The sequence below is a fragment of the Etheostoma spectabile genome, chromosome 16 (assembly GCF_008692095.1).
Source record: "Etheostoma spectabile isolate EspeVRDwgs_2016 chromosome 16, UIUC_Espe_1.0, whole genome shotgun sequence".
Lineage (NCBI taxonomy): Eukaryota > Metazoa > Chordata > Actinopteri > Perciformes > Percidae > Etheostoma > Etheostoma spectabile.
In genome coordinates, this window is record NC_045748.1 from 18269051 (window position 1) to 18284734 (window position 15684).

Consider the following 15684-nt stretch of genomic DNA (forward strand, 5'->3'; position numbering starts at 1 on the left):
TTTTTTGGAATGACATGCATAACTGCTGCCATGGAGAGGTATTTCCTCTCACGCAGGCGTACAACGTACATGCTATTCGGCCATCAATTGTAGAGTTTGTGGTGAGTTCAAGTGAAACCATTTTTGCCAAGACACAGGCGTTGTGAGGGAATGCCACAGTCAGCCTTTATCGCCATTAGTTCTTTGCTGTCTGCTTGGTGTGCCTGCATCAGAACAGGCAGTGTTGGAATAAAGCCATGTAATGTAACATGTGTTCAAATAAGCCCCCTCCACTCCTGTTGAGCACACTCCGGTTTTCCATCGCTGCCTGGAAAATTAACCAAAAAATATTTTTTTAAATGCAATCTGCAGTTCTCCTGTTTACCTAATCTTGCTTAGTTTCAAGTGGTGACTGTAGCAGAGAAAGTCACTCTAGTTTGGCTACCATTGTCAAAAGTAGAGCTGTAATAAGATTAGTATTACACTGACTGCTGTTAATAGTGTGTAAATTGGACTTTAGTCATACAGCTACCAGTTGAGCTTTCACCTATGTAGATTATAACCTAGATGTGAACAAATAGTATATCCCTGCAGGTTTCAAGCCATAATTCATACAATAATAAAATGTGCTCAAATATCTTTTATAGCAGATAGTGTATGTGTATTAATGCTCATTATCAGTACATTTGGAAATATAGGTAACTTTTAAGACAAATTTTAAATACACCCAGATACAAACATGACATGTCAAGTACATGTCACTGTCCATCAGTGTCTCTCATGCTTTTAAAGCCCTCCAGAAACCATCCGTCCTCCACTTTGTCACATGTATGCTGACACCGTGTTCACAAGGTCTCCCGTCATAACAAAAAGCTGCCACCAAAGGAGAAACGTTTAACGTTGGCCTCTCAGCAGTAGTGAATAGGTAAAGATTTAATTGTGGGCATCTACTTCACTCTTGCACCCTTAATTTCAGAAGGCCATATATACTGACGTGGACACAGATATTCATCTAAATGAATCACATATTGACTGTTGATAAAAGCCTATTTATTTCTGCCACATTGTTTGTAGTTATAGCAATCACTGGATTCTCTATACTTGCCCTACATTCAGTGAGAGCGACTGCCATTTAAATCTTTAAGATGCATGAGCTGAAATTGCTTTGTTCCAATTTCTTGTTAACTACTGTTTTTTATTGAACAATTAAGGTCCATTAACTCATTAGCTCATTTTTTTTTCTTCAAATTGTGTCACTAAATGTACCTATCTTAATTCTAACCATAACATTTACTTTAACACTCTGTAAACTAATAAAACAAACACACACACACAACAATTCTTGTAAAATGTAAAGACCTGCAAAGTGCAAAGTGTCATAAATAGTGTAGATCATTGACTAAACAGTTGTGCCACAGTGCCCAATGTACAAGATGTTCTTGGACCCTAAATATAAACTATACATACTTGGTTCCCGTGTGACCACGTCACATGATTTCAGTTCTTATTTTTAGTTAGACCTGACATTTTAGTACATGTCTTAAGGCTTAAAGTATGAAACCTGACGGTAGTTACTATTAAAGATCTTTTATTTACTTTTTTATTTTTACACATATTCACTTAGCAAGGACTGCGTTCAAGAAGGGACTTGGTCTTGGAGGCCAGTCCAGTCCACAGTGGTGGTTTATCCAGAGGCCTCAGTTGACATTAGGAGTTTCTACTGTAAGGTTTTTGTTTTTTTTCACAAAATCCACCAGACTGCATGACTATACTTCACCTAACTGCTACCTACCATGTCGGTGGGACAGTTTGAATTCCGTCTGGGGACTGGGATTAGTTCCCTAGACTCCAGCCCTCTCTCCCACCAAAGTAGTAAAAGCTAACAGTAATCGGCTCGACTCTACTCGCCTTTTTTGTTTTTACATTATGGACCCTGGTACCTGTCAACAGGTTATTTTTTTTTTTTAGTATCCCCTCCGTCAAGGTTCCTAGCGACCTGAGGCAATCCCAAAAGCCCTAGTTTTTTATTGTGAAAGGTAAAATGGGAAGTCTCTGGTAAACGCTTTCTTAACCAAGCGGGTAAGCTCTCCTCTCTAAGCATAGCTCCTATTGCGCCATCTTGATGCTACCAAGCCATTACCTGCCGTTAGCATTCCATTGACTGCTATTCATTTTGGTGACACTTTGACAGTGAATAACTTTACATCTGAAGTGTCTAAGTTGTCCGTTGTTTATTTGTAGAGAAATATGACCATGTATAAAAGGCTCCATTACCTTGTAGCTCATGTTACAGCTCTGTAGCAGACTTTTTTTTTTTGTAAAAATAGGTTTGAAATTGTGTCATAACCATGCGACATGCAGAAACGCTCAGCTATCACCGGTAAAGTGCTTCTAATATCCTTTAGTGGTCTCTGTCCAGAACAAAGGGGTCTGTAGGTCCATTTCTTTAACTGTCTATGGCCTTAACAAGGTTGAAAGGAGTAGTAAAGTTTAGAGCCCAACCAATAAAGGATTTTTCAAGGCCGATAGGAATATTTGGTTATTTAAAAATCCGATGTGCCGATATAGATTTTAAAAAATCCAGAAATGCGTTACAAAACAGATTTCCCTTTTTTAGTTATTTGTAGTTATGAGTTCTCACTAAAATAATTTTTCATTGTCACAACAGAACAGAGGAACATCAAAATATAAATTCTGATTTTAAAAAATGAAATTTATAAATATACAAACTTAAGATATGAAACTTAAAGTCCTTTTGAACAAAAACACAATAACAATAATCTGTGTTGCCAATGGGGACATTGTAGAGCACCCTCTCGTGGACAAACTATGCAACGCCAACACTCATAACATGGTTGACAGTCCGTTTTTTTATATTTTAAATATTCATTTATCATCAGAATCATTTGTCATTATTTTTTTTATTGGCCATTATAAATGCTGATACAGATTGGGAAATGCCTAATATCGGCCCGCTGATATATCGGTCACTTTAGTAAAGTTTTCCGTCTGTGGTTGGAACAGCAGCCTCCGTGTTTTTATTATGATCCTCATAAGTAAACAACACAACGTGATTGGGTTTTTTTTGCCGCATAATCAAGTTCTGTGTGAAAGTACTTGTGACAAACATTTTGGAGAAAAAAATATGATGTGCAAATGAATTGCACGGAAAAAAACGTCCCCGTGTGTAAAGGCCTTTAGTGTTCATAATATACTTGCTGATGGATTTTTCATAAAAAAAACAGCAACCCCACACCTGCTTCCTTTTCTGTCTCTTTATTTCCATTTCACCCCTCTCACTTCCACTGGTGGGCTCTGAAGTAGATAATCATCCCTGAAGCTGATGGAAGACTCTAATTGCCGTCACTATATTTTCATATTGTGAAAGAAATTCCAGTCAGGCACAGATGTCCATTTTGTGTAATTTTCTGAAATGCTATACTTTTGTATGGAAGCAGAGGTGGCAGATTAACGTGTGCTGGAAAATGCTGTTGGCGCTTTCATGCAGTGTAACTGAAGATTTAAATGTCCATCACTGCAGAACACAAGTATCTACTTTTAGGCTGGCAAGTGAATGATTGTGAAAGTAGACATAGATTCGTTTTTAGATAAACCCTAATGCAAATGTGTGCACTCTACTTGTATTTATATGTGACGATTGGACACTTTCTATACTATAGGAGAAAAAAGTGTGTCCGCGGTGGCCAGACGTGTAACAGCCCAGTGATTGTTCCCTGACCTAATCGCGTATTGATTGTTCCACAAAGGTCAACACTGACTAAAGGTTTAATAATATGGTTCTTATGTGATATGACTAGGGTAAGTTAGTACTGCCGTGGTTAAGGTCAGTCTTTTTTGAATTCTGATGGTAAATGTGTGATTTGGCCATCCCTTATCTTTTTTCTGCTGTCTTCCTTTGCACATCTACATACCCTCTTACTGCTTCTTAAAACAGAATCATAAGCCTACACTTGATTGAAGAGCTGGAAAGGTTGTTTTGTGTTTTTTTGTGTCATTGCTTTAGGTAGCAGTCGTACCTGTTGTAACTTTCTGGCAACTTGTCTACTGGCAAATCCAGTCCTGTTGAGAAATTGAGGTGTGCTGTGGTGATCTGGGTCATTTGTCAGTGAAAGCATAACAAAATGAGTTTAGTCAGTGAGAGCTGGCACATGACAGATGTTTCAAGGAAAGTACCAGCGTCCGTAGTCTCAACAAGAACTGTAGCAGACTGCTTCAAGCTGTAGTAATGTACAAAGTGCAGTTTTCAGCTGCTGACAAATAAATAGCACTGTGCAACAGATGACTTTGTCAAGGCCCAACTTCACAGCAAACGTGATGCTTTTAGCAAGAAGAAAAGTGAATTTGTCCTTTTCAAGATAGGTTGTTGGAAAAGAAAATATCATTGCATATCCACTTTTCACCCTTATTCCATTCCGTTTTACTGTTATGTGTCTCCAGATGGCAGCCAAGATGGGAGGAGACCAGATGCCCCAGATGTCCAACATGAACAGTTCCCCTCCAGTCATAGACCCCTCCCTCTATGGTTTTGGAGGCCAAAAGCGTTCACTGGATAATGGAGGTAAGCTTTCAGTATACACGCATACAAGATTCGAGATGTTTATTGTCACTCCGGTTATACAAGTACAATCGTGTCAAATACTTTAGCTGGGAAGCTCCATTAAAGAAGAATTATGGGTGCATGTCTCCAACATATTCAGGTGTATTTAAATACTCAAACCACGCTCTGCTGCCTCAGCTTTTATCCTGCATTACATGTATGTGGGCACCTTCTTGAGAACACCATCCTGCTGCATTAAAGCTCTACATGTTTAATCCCTCACTGTAGAAAAGTGTCCGTCTTTCGACTGTTCAAACTGTGCATTTCTTTCTTCTTCTTTTTTTGTTAGTGTTATTTTATAAGTGTTATTTTGTTGTTTGGAGCAGTTACCTTTTTTAAAATATTTCATTCAGATTAAAGAAATATGCAAATATATGTAACATACAACCTCTACAGTTGCAATCTCAGCCATACTTGGTCACACTTAGTCATAATCGCAGTTATTTTTCTGGCTCTTGAACCAAGGTACTATAAAGTTGTGAAATGTCTTGCGCATGTAACCATACTAGGATAAACCATACAATAAATTATATAATTGGGTTATTCATTTTCAAGTGGTTTATACAAATATTACACACAGGCCTAACTTAAATTGAGGCCCCTGCGGACACTTGTGTGATTGAGTACAATGAGGGGGAAAAGCTGAGTAGAAACTTGGAGTCATTAAGATGTATCTACTAAGTAACATTTGTATTTGATACAATATTTTATGAAGAAGGAAATTTCTTTTGGCGACCACTTGACAGATCATACATTGTTTTTGCACGTGTCGTGTTAATGTATTCATGTAAGCAGTAAAATATTACTAGACATTAACAGATATTTAGACTGAAAACGACTCTGGAAGGATTATCAGAAGCCAAAACACTGTAGAGTAGTTTATAATTCTTTTCACAGATCAGAACATTATCAGGCTGGTAAGTCATTGCTAGCAAAAGTTAAGCCAGGCTTAACTTTTATGGCCAATGGTCTGAACATGGCCGTTCTCAAAATTCATTGACCTTTTCATACATTCTCACACAGGGGATTTTGTGCAGAGTAAAGACAATAAAATTAGTAAAGTTCTTAGTAAAAGTATGTCAAACAGCTAGTCTTCCCACATAATAAACATGTGCCACCCATTCCCATAATAATGCAGTGTGACTTAAAGGTAGTATGTGGATTATCTTTTGTAAAGGTTTGTTTAAATTCGTTGTTAACTCGGCAAACAAAGGTGCTCAGTGCATTTATTTGCTCCTAAAATATTTGTAAAGCTGTGCTTTTTTTCTAAATTTGCAAAGTTTACATTCATATTTACTTGCTAGCACTCCTCTTTCCCGCCTTTGGCGGTGCATTGCTGTTTGTTTGTGCATTACCATATCTGTCGATCAGGAATATCTGGAAGTATGAAACCAATGGCACAAATGTGTCATCCACTTGCTTGTCTGTATGCACTTGTATCCTCATGTGCCTACCTAAGATTAAAAAAAAAAAAAAAAAAAATAACTGCATTAAAAACATTGCTCAATAGCGTTACTAGTGGTCAGCAACTCCAAAAGGCACATTTTAAGCTTAACTTTGTTTGTAGGGAGGGATAATGAACCACAACAAATGCAATCTCAATTGAGAGCCATAGTTTAGTGTTTTCATGTTAGTATGGAGGATTAAATATCTGATACTGCAGTGTAGTGAAAAGTGTGTCACACATTTGATCCGTTTCATATCCATGAAGTGGAAACGCTAGTCATTTATCCCCTCCTCCTCTTATCTTGTCACAGTTGTTTGTATGATAGTTCAGCCCGGAATGCATGGCTAGATAAATTATATGCCATTCTGATTTAGGTTTGTTTGACGCACTGTTTGCAACAATTGTCCTCAGTGTTTCGCTTTCAAGGTTGTCCTGGAATATAGGGAAAATAACAGAACTTTGTAGTGCTGCAGTTAGCTTTTAGCATTTAGTTATCAAATGTACAAGTACACAAATAGACTCAAGGCATTCCCATCTTATCTTACGGTCTTGTCCCTTATGAATTTGATACACCTCCTGTTTTATATTCATAGCTGTTCCATTCTTAAGCGTTAACCCTGGTGCATTTCCAGAAGAAGTGAAATCAGTTCAACCGACCATAAAATTGATTTCAAGTCGCTAGATATCAATTCAGGTGTTCACGTCTATGGCACCACATCCTCCACTGACCCTGCAGGACCTTTGCTTGGTGCTACCTGTCAAAATCCAATTCAGGACCAGCAGCCACTGACCCAGCTGCTGCCTTTCTTTTCTGAACGGCCCTGATTGAAACACTCACTCAAACACTCACCAGCCTGATTACCATGATGTTGAAAGCCCCCTGCTGTGGGTCAGACATGAACATGAAGGTTTGGCAGGACCATATCCATCTGCTCCTGTCCCCTTCAACCATGACTCAATGTTTTTTCGTTTTGCTGTTTCGTCACTTTCACAGATATTTAAAAAAGGGTGCATGATTCAGAATATGTCACGATTAGATTAAATATCAATTTTTAGGCTCAGGATTTGATTAAAAAACGATTCTCTACTCATTTATTTAAAGAACGATCCACAGTATGTCAATCTAGTGTCTTTTCCCATGTGATAGTATACACGCCATTACAGAACGATGATAAATACATAATGTGAATTGATTTTTTTTTTACACCCCTATATTTTCTAACCATGATTTCAGATAATTTGTCACATGTTAATTGATTTGCTTTCCTCTCATTTTTCTCAGTAGGGAACCACCTAAGTGCAATGGCACATCAAAGGTGAGCAATGCAAACTCATTTCAGTTTCTGTTCATTTTAATGCACTTGGATGTATTCCTAGTATTAACCCTGTTCCTCAGTTAAGTAGTTTTAAGATCACTTAATCTGTATTTTACCCAATATCCTTATTTTTTGCAATTAACAACTTGCTTTTCATTTAAAGACTATTTCCTTGATCAGTCATCAAAATTTATCTATGAATTGTCAGAATAAATGTTTTAAAAAACGTATCTTCAAAAACGTCTATAGTGTAACAGAGTACAAGTTGACATTCAAATCACTTTGTCCAACCAACAATCTCAAATCAAAATATTTTACTATGATAAAAATCATCAAACACTTGAGAAGCTGGAACCAGCAAACGTTTGACATTTTTGCTTAAAAATTGTCAAACATTGTAGAGCTGAAATTTTACATCAATAAGTTAATTATCAGTAAATAAATCAGCAACAATTTTGATCTGATAAAGGGAATGTGGATATTTGCTTGTTTTTGTCTTGTTAAATTATAGTAAACTGAATATCTGTTTTTAGATTTCAAAGTAAAAAAGCAATCTGAACAACTCAATTTGGGCTCATTTTTAAATATTAGACATTTTATAGACAAACGCTACATGAAATAATTAGTTGCAGCCCTAGTGCACAAGTTGGTTGAGAGAAAAGGTACTCTATTTTTAGAGGTTTCTTGCTTTTATTTCCATTGATCAGCAAATTATTGATCATGTCCTAATCTCTCCTAGGGCTCTTGCTACAGAAGACTTCAAAGTGCCTGATAAGATGGTGGGATTCAGTAAGTACCCCTTCAGTTTATTATAGTCTGTATTAATGTTTTACATGTAATCATCAGTATTGACATTCTACTCAGTTTTTGGGTCACTGCTTAAGGCCCCTGTCAAAATTCAAAAAGGCTTAAAAACTGGCCTTTTCTCTCCCCCTCTTCTATAGTCATTGGAAAAGGAGGAGAACAGATTTCAAGAATTCAGATGGAATCAGGTTGTAAGATCCAGATTGCATCAGGTAACTTCTAAAGACTGGTTGTATTTCTCTGAATGTGCAGACATGTTTGACAATGGTAAATTATCACAAAGACTTCAGACTTTTTACTGTTAGCACTTCAGAAATTAAAATGCATGACATTTTATAGAATGGTTTGATTTACCAAATCCTCCTGTAGGTGTCAATGATATTACCTGTCTAAATAAAGGTAAAACAAAAATCCCCATACTGTGAGCCTTTGGCAACGTACCCCTAGGTTCTACTGGCTGCAGCTTCAATGCGATTGTCTTTTTAGTTAGCACCTCTTTAATGTATTCTTTTTACAATTAGACCCTTTTGCATGAAACAACTTTTGATACCAACAGCTGAGATAACATCACTCACATTAAGCTTGTGTGTGAAAGCATTTAAGTAACCTGTTGGCTACTCATTCTTGTGTATCTAAATGTGTAGTATATTTTTGTTACAGAAAGTGGAGGCATGTTGGACAGGCCTTGCACGCTGACTGGGAGCCCTGAGAACATTGAGTAAGTCTCACCTTTCAACTTTGAAGGATTTACTGAAAGTGTGCCCTATTGTTGTGACACGGAGGGCACGAACTCACATCTCTTTTCACATCTCCCCTAATCATTCATTGGATCACCTGAACACCTCTTTCAAATTTGACAAAGAAAACTGTGACACAGAAGTGTTTTTGTTTATAGTCTGTGGTGACAAATGTATTTCTTGCTCCACCTCCACAGTCAGGCCAAGAGGCTGTTAAGTGAGATTGTGGAGCAGTGTCGGTATGGTCCAGGCTTCCACGGTGACATGGATGGCAACAGTTCGATCCAACAGATTCTTATCCCCGCCAACAAAGTCGGCCTTGTCATTGGCAAAGGAGGAGAGACCATCAAACTACTTCAGGTCTGGTAGTAGACTGCACTGAATGTAGAGCGGTTACAGTAAAATTGTGCATTTCATAACCATACCCTTCTACTCTGCCCTTATTCTTTCTGTTAAACATTTGATGCTACATCATTGTTGACATGGACACCAAGCATTCCCGCTCATACCTCAGTTTTGATGCCGGTTCCTTACGGATACTTTTTCAATAAAATATGTTTGTGGTTTATGTCCAGTCAGATACTCAGGATTGGTATCAATCTCAGCTATAAAATTTCACCCAAAAAAAAGGAAACCTTTTTGCCACATCATGAACATATTATAAATAAACAAATGGCGTTGTGTACAGTCTAATATTGAACTAAGATGCAAAGGAATGTGAAGAACAAAGACTTTTTAGTGCAAACTAGGCCTGTTCAATTAATCTTTAGTGAGTTTTAAACATTTAAAAGTACTGAATTTTAAAAAGTAAAAACTAATGAAAAATGTAAAACTATAATCACCTTGATTTGGTACTGACTTTTTTTTTCTTTTTTTTGTCATGGTCAAAAAAATCGTGGCAGAGAATCGGGATATCAATTCTAAGCAAAAAAAAATCGTGATTCATATTTTTCCCCTGAATTGTGCAAACTGCATAATGACACTTACCTTTAACAATAAACTTGGTGATTTCTCTGTTGTCAACATTGAACTAATGGAGAACTAACTTAGCTGCAAAGGAATGTAATTTAATTGCCGTGTTATTGAAAGGTGCTGTAGATATAAAGTTGCCTAGCTTTACAACCTCAGCATGTCAGTCATCAGGGCATTGAAACCACTGTTGTGCCGCCTTGTCTCAGAGGAATTGTTTTGTCAACAGCACCGTAACCACTTTCGCCTCAACTAATATATCACAGCAAATGCTGTCTGCGTGAAATTTTGAAAAACCGTAACGACACTGGCATTACCGTGACCCACTGTGACTTCAACAAAACTGCAGAGCCAACGCCTCTGCACGTGAAGGTTTATTTCCCTTGGCTGAGGTGGACAAAATGGTACAATAAAAGGGTCGGATTGACTGGGTTTATCTTAACATATACGATTCTATAAAATATGCCTTTTATCCGCCAAGTTGCGGCTTTGTACACCCCTAATTAGCTCCTCACACACACACACACACACACACACACACACACACACACACACACACACACACCAAGATTTAACATAATTTCACATCTTTCATAGGTGTTATCCTTCTGTTCTAGGTGGCGAAGACCACATAAAAAAAAAAAAACTGTTCTTTGAGATGTGCCGCAATGTCCTTGTTTTTAGAGTGAATAGTGTTTTGGGCCCCAGGTAACACTTCGGTGTGTGTGTGTGTTTTCTGCCTCTGTCTGATTTTACCCCTGCAGGAGAGAACAGGAGTGCAGATGATAATGATTCAGGATGACCCAATGCCCACTGGAGCAGACAAGCCCCTGAGAATCACTGGGGATCCCCACAAAGTGCAGGTCGGTCTAAGAGGAGCTCAGAGTGCCGCTAGCTTTCCAGTTTACACTCAATTTTACACATTTTATGCCTTCAGTGTTCCACTCAAACATTTGAAAACCTTGATTTTTATTGAGAATTTCAGCTGGACATTTGATGTTTCACATTCTTTGTTAAAATTATTTATTTAAATAAATCTTTTAATGTGATTTCCAATCTACTTTAAAGCAAGCCCGTGAACTTGTGGTAAAGCTCATCCGGGACAAGGACCAAGGAGACTTCAGGGTTGGAAGGGCAGACTTTGGATCCAAAATGGGGGGAAGCAGTCTGGATGTAAGTAATTTTTTCCCTGCTTTTTAAATGCTGTACAGCTAAGATAATGTAATTTGACTTATCTACACAAAAGAATATTTGTAATCTTTTCTGAACTCTTCTCTCTGTCCTCATCGTCCAGGTGGTTGTGCCCAGATTTGCTGTCGGCATCATCATCGGCAGGAACGGAGAGATGATCAAGAAGATTCAGAATGACGCGGGGGTCAGGATCCAGTTTAAACAAGGTAGGAAGATAAAACACAACCTAATGCAAGCAATCAAGTAAAGTAGAAATGTGTAATCTCTAAAACTGATTGTCCTGTTAATGTATCATGCACAAAAAACAGATGTGTTGTTTGTTTGGCAATAGAAACAAGACAATTTGACAATTCTCGCCTGGTCCGTCTTGGTAGTAATCTGAGTACTTGGAAGCTGTTATAAAATGTTGAATGATTGAGCTCCAGGCAGCTTTACAATCATCACAATTCATGGACAGATTATTCATAACCAATAATTCAATTCAACCCCCTCGAGCGGTAAAATCCAAACCTGCAAGCAACTGTATAAAAATCACCAGCCTTTTGCTCTTTTACTTAATGTCTTTTTATTTAAAGCACTCAAAAGTAAATATGTATGAAATCTTAGCGCCGTTAAAGACTTTTTGTGTCCCTTGTATATGTCATCCAGATGATGGCGTCAGTCCTGACAGAGTTGCTCAGGTGATGGGCCAGCCCGACCACTGCCACCATGCGGTCCACCTCATTAATGAACTGGTTCAAACTGCTCAGGTTTGTGTTTCTGCTTTGTCCCTTAATCACTCCAGTTACTTAAATTCAAAGAGTGCCAAGGTTACATGAAAATGTCTGAATTGGAAGCAATTTAGGGAGCCTTAAACCTCTCCAGAAAACGGTATTGAAAAAGTTCTGCTTCCCTTCCTGTAGGAGCGAGATGGGTTTGGAGGAGGTGTGATGGGACGTCGAGGACGAAGTGACTCTAACATGGGAGGCTCTGGAGGTCTGCAGGAGGTGACATATGCAGTACCTGCTGACAAGTGTGGACTTGTGATTGGCAAAGGTAAGCAACATGTTTTTCGTTGTTGATTTAAACACGTGTTGTTTCTGTAAGCACTTTACTGAACTGTTATGTTTGTGCTTTGTATGTATAGCTAAGGCTTTTTTGCTCATTTAAAAGTTTCTGGGAAGTGGTGCGTGCCTGGTTTAATTGTTTCTTGCCGTCAAAGAAAACTATTACAGAGTCCATATATGAACATTCTTAAGAGTATAGCCCAGTCACCAGATTGCCTTTTCCCTTTTTTAATAACTGAATGCTGTTTGGTGTTCTGCCGCTGCGTGAAACTGATGAGAAGAAGGGGGTGAGTGACCACCCTTCTATTCTCTCTCTAGGGCTCATGTATACAGCACAAGTGGCATTCATTGGCTTCACTAAGGGCTTAATGACGGGGATAATGCGTGTAATGTGACATTAATTGTTAAAGGTGCATAATAACAGCCCTCAATCATGTGGAAGGCTGCCTGGCATCTAATGAGGGTCTTTCAGCCCAATAGAGTGCAGCGAGGGAATGAATAGGAGGAATTAGCTTATTGGCTATTCATGCCCACTCTATTGCCAGCTATTTAAAAGTCATTGACCATTGCATTGGAAAGAGCGTGTGTGTGTGTGTGTGTGTGTGTGTGTGTGTGTGTGTGTGTGTGTGTGTTGTGTGTGTGTGTGTGTGTGTGTGTGTGTGTGTGTGTGTGTGTGTGTGTGTGTGTGTGTGTGTGTGTGTGTGTGTGTGTGTGTGTGTGTGTGTGTGTGTGTGTGTGTGTGTGTGTGTGTGTGTGTGTGTGTGTGTGTGTGTGTGTGTGTGTGTGTGTGTGTGTGTGTGTGTGTGTGTGTGTGTGTGTGTGTGTGTGGTAATTGTGGGTGGGTTTGGAGTGGGCCTCTTTACCTAAGATAAAAACAGGCAATAGAAATGCAAGTGTCTTTTGTGCATGTATGGGGCGAGGGAACACATAACCTGCGTTGCGTCCCCTTTCTGTGCATTACCATATGAAGTGGGCAAATATGGTGGGATGGCGTGGGTCTGGGGCTGTCAGCCGTCCCTTAAAGGGTGCGGTGATTAATATCTTTACGATGCCATATGCAGCCCATTGCCCCTCTGTTTTGACCCCCTACACACCACACACACACACACACCACACACACACACACACACACCACACACACACACACACACACAGCATGATGAATCAAGCCACCCACCAGTGCAAGAGCCGTGACAAGCATCCTTTAACTTTACACATGAATTTTAAACTAAAAATATGTGAATAAACTCAAGGGTTTACTTACTAGGTTTTATAGTGCTTAAGGTCACATCTCACAGTGGATGGAGTTTGCTCAGTTGAAAGTTTAAATTCTCTTGTTTAAAAGCTCTGGAAAAAGTGGATAGTGCGCACTAGAGTTTGGAACATAGATTTATTTGCCAAACTACTTCTAAGGTCAAGAATGAACTTTTACACTATTTCCTGAATTTAAAAAAAAAAAAAAAAAAAGTCTCGTCTTAGATCTAACCTAAAATTAGCTAAACTTGGTTTCTCACGTGTTTGTACTATTGTATCCCTTAAGTTAAAAAAAAATTGCATTACAACTGAAAAATTGGAACTAAGTGACTAAATGATCTTGCAATGTTAAACAAACTGACATGCAAAGAGAACATACTGCTGGGCCAAAATTAAATGTTGGGTTGGTAGTTTAATCCCCAACTCTTCCCGTCCAAATGTTGAAGTGTACTTGGGCAACAGATGGAACCCTGGATTGCAAAGTTTTTCTCTGTTCATGTGTTTTTGAAAACACTAATAACTGCCCGTAGGTGTAAACGTGAGCATGAATGGTTTTCCTTGCTGTGTCAGCCATGTGATTGACTGGCGACCTGTCCAGGGTGTACCCCGCCTCTCGCCCAATGACAGCTGGGATTTGCTCCAGCCCCCTGCAACCCTCTAAAGGATAAGTGGATAGATGGGTGCATTGACGATTAATCAAGACAGAGCTATCTAATAAGAGCACCTTATTAACACAGTGAAATGTATACGAACTAGACTTTTCCTTTAAGTCCATCTGATATGGAGTTATTAGAGTTTAACAAAAAAACAATGAACGGCAACAAAATGTATCCTTACTTCTCACGGTCAAGGGTACTTGACATGTCTTTTCTTACTATATATATATATATATATATATATCTATATATATCTCTCTCTCTCTATCACTTCAACTCACTTCAATCTCACTTCAACAATGATTTCAGCCACTAATGATGAAGCTGATGTCATATTAGTACATTGATGAGTTACACATTCTGGTAATGCTATTTTCCCTTGAGGCCTGAGAGTTTCTTCTCCACCAGCAGCTAACCAGTCCATTGGCTTTGACTTGAATGGAGTCACCAGTTGCACTTTTGTATCCCCTCTTTTTCTCCAGCTCACTAAACCAGTCTCATTAATAAGGCCCGTATTATCTGCCCTCACTACAGCCCAGTCCATGAAATGAATAGTCAGGGTCTTCATTGCTCTCTGCTGTCTGACTAGAAGACCTCATAATGGCTTCATTAAGGCAGAAGTTTCATTTGGTTGACAATGGGTTAATGGCCCATGTGCAGTCTGTTGGCAGCAAGGAATAGGCTACGGGAGGAGGAGAGGTTTTTGATGAGCGTTTTCATTCGGAGGTCAGCCAGGGTCATTCGAGTGTCAGCCACAAGTGAACAAATGTGTAATTGATGTTGGGACAGCCCTGGTGTCCCCCCGGGAAGCACCCTCAGTCTTTTTCGTTCAGATGGGTATTGTGGAGCGGGGTGGCGTCTATATGCCCCCGTTCACTCCCTCCTCTCATCACAGAGGACAACACAGATTCAAGAATGAAAAGGGTAAAAGAGACAAATGATATCCCAGAAGGAGGATACGCTTCAATTTTGGCCCTTTTCTCCTGCTAGCGATGTTTAATTTCTCCCTGCTGGTGTAATTGCTCTCCCCACACGTCGGGAAGCTGGCATGTGATGCAGCGTAGGGGGAGGTGTGCAGGAGATGTCTCCTTTTGTTTCCTGATTTGCATGGATGTTACCACAGAATGGTAGATAAGTGGTGAGACACAAGCCAGAGTCTTGATAAGGTAGCACTATTGCACTACTTAAAGTGAGTCCGTGTGATTCCAGTGAAAGGAAGTCTGGTTTAATGTTGCATTCATATCATATGGGATGGATGGGAGGGAAAAAATCTGACATTGACTTACAAAGGTTCACGTCTTTGGACAACTCAAGACAGTTGTATGGTTACAGAAAATCTGCATTGGACAACTTTCCTACGTCTGTGGACAGCAGAGAACCTGCAAGGTCTTCTTTTTGTCTATGAACGGGGAGTTTGCGTGGCATTGTCAAAAGAAACGCACATACAGCTTTAATAACTTCAAGGCATGCATGAGCATTAGGAAAGAGAAACTGCTTCCTTTCTCACTTCTGCTGAAAGTTGGCGTTATTGTCATATTATTGGTTTTGGGAAGATAAAAACAAATTGCAGGTAGTGCCATCAAAAAGGTTAGGGAAGAGGAGGTGATTATGTTAACACATGACAATGTTGTGTGAGCTGTATGATGCATACAATTTGTGGGGGGAAA

General features: G+C 39.1%; 1 protein-coding gene across 4 annotated transcripts in view; it reads left to right on the forward strand.

Annotated features, from left to right (window-relative positions):
* fubp3 (far upstream element (FUSE) binding protein 3) overlaps window positions 1-15684 on the forward strand; it is a 25341-nt gene that overhangs the window by 5443 nt on the left and 4214 nt on the right. For 2 of the 4 annotated variants that reach the window (XM_032539669.1, XM_032539671.1), the window contains exons 2-12: window positions 4438-4558; window positions 7327-7360; window positions 8100-8149; window positions 8305-8376; window positions 8825-8882; window positions 9099-9261; window positions 10635-10733; window positions 10939-11043; window positions 11165-11267; window positions 11710-11810; window positions 11964-12096. In XM_032539669.1, coding sequence (XP_032395560.1) covers window positions 4438-4558; window positions 7327-7360; window positions 8100-8149; window positions 8305-8376; window positions 8825-8882; window positions 9099-9261; window positions 10635-10733; window positions 10939-11043; window positions 11165-11267; window positions 11710-11810; window positions 11964-12096 — 1039 coding nt within the window. The remainder of the gene's footprint in view (window positions 1-4437; window positions 4559-7326; window positions 7361-8099; window positions 8150-8304; window positions 8377-8824; window positions 8883-9098; window positions 9262-10634; window positions 10734-10938; window positions 11044-11164; window positions 11268-11709; window positions 11811-11963; window positions 12097-15684) is intronic. The other 2 variants (XM_032539670.1, XM_032539672.1) reach the window with 2 other exon arrangements.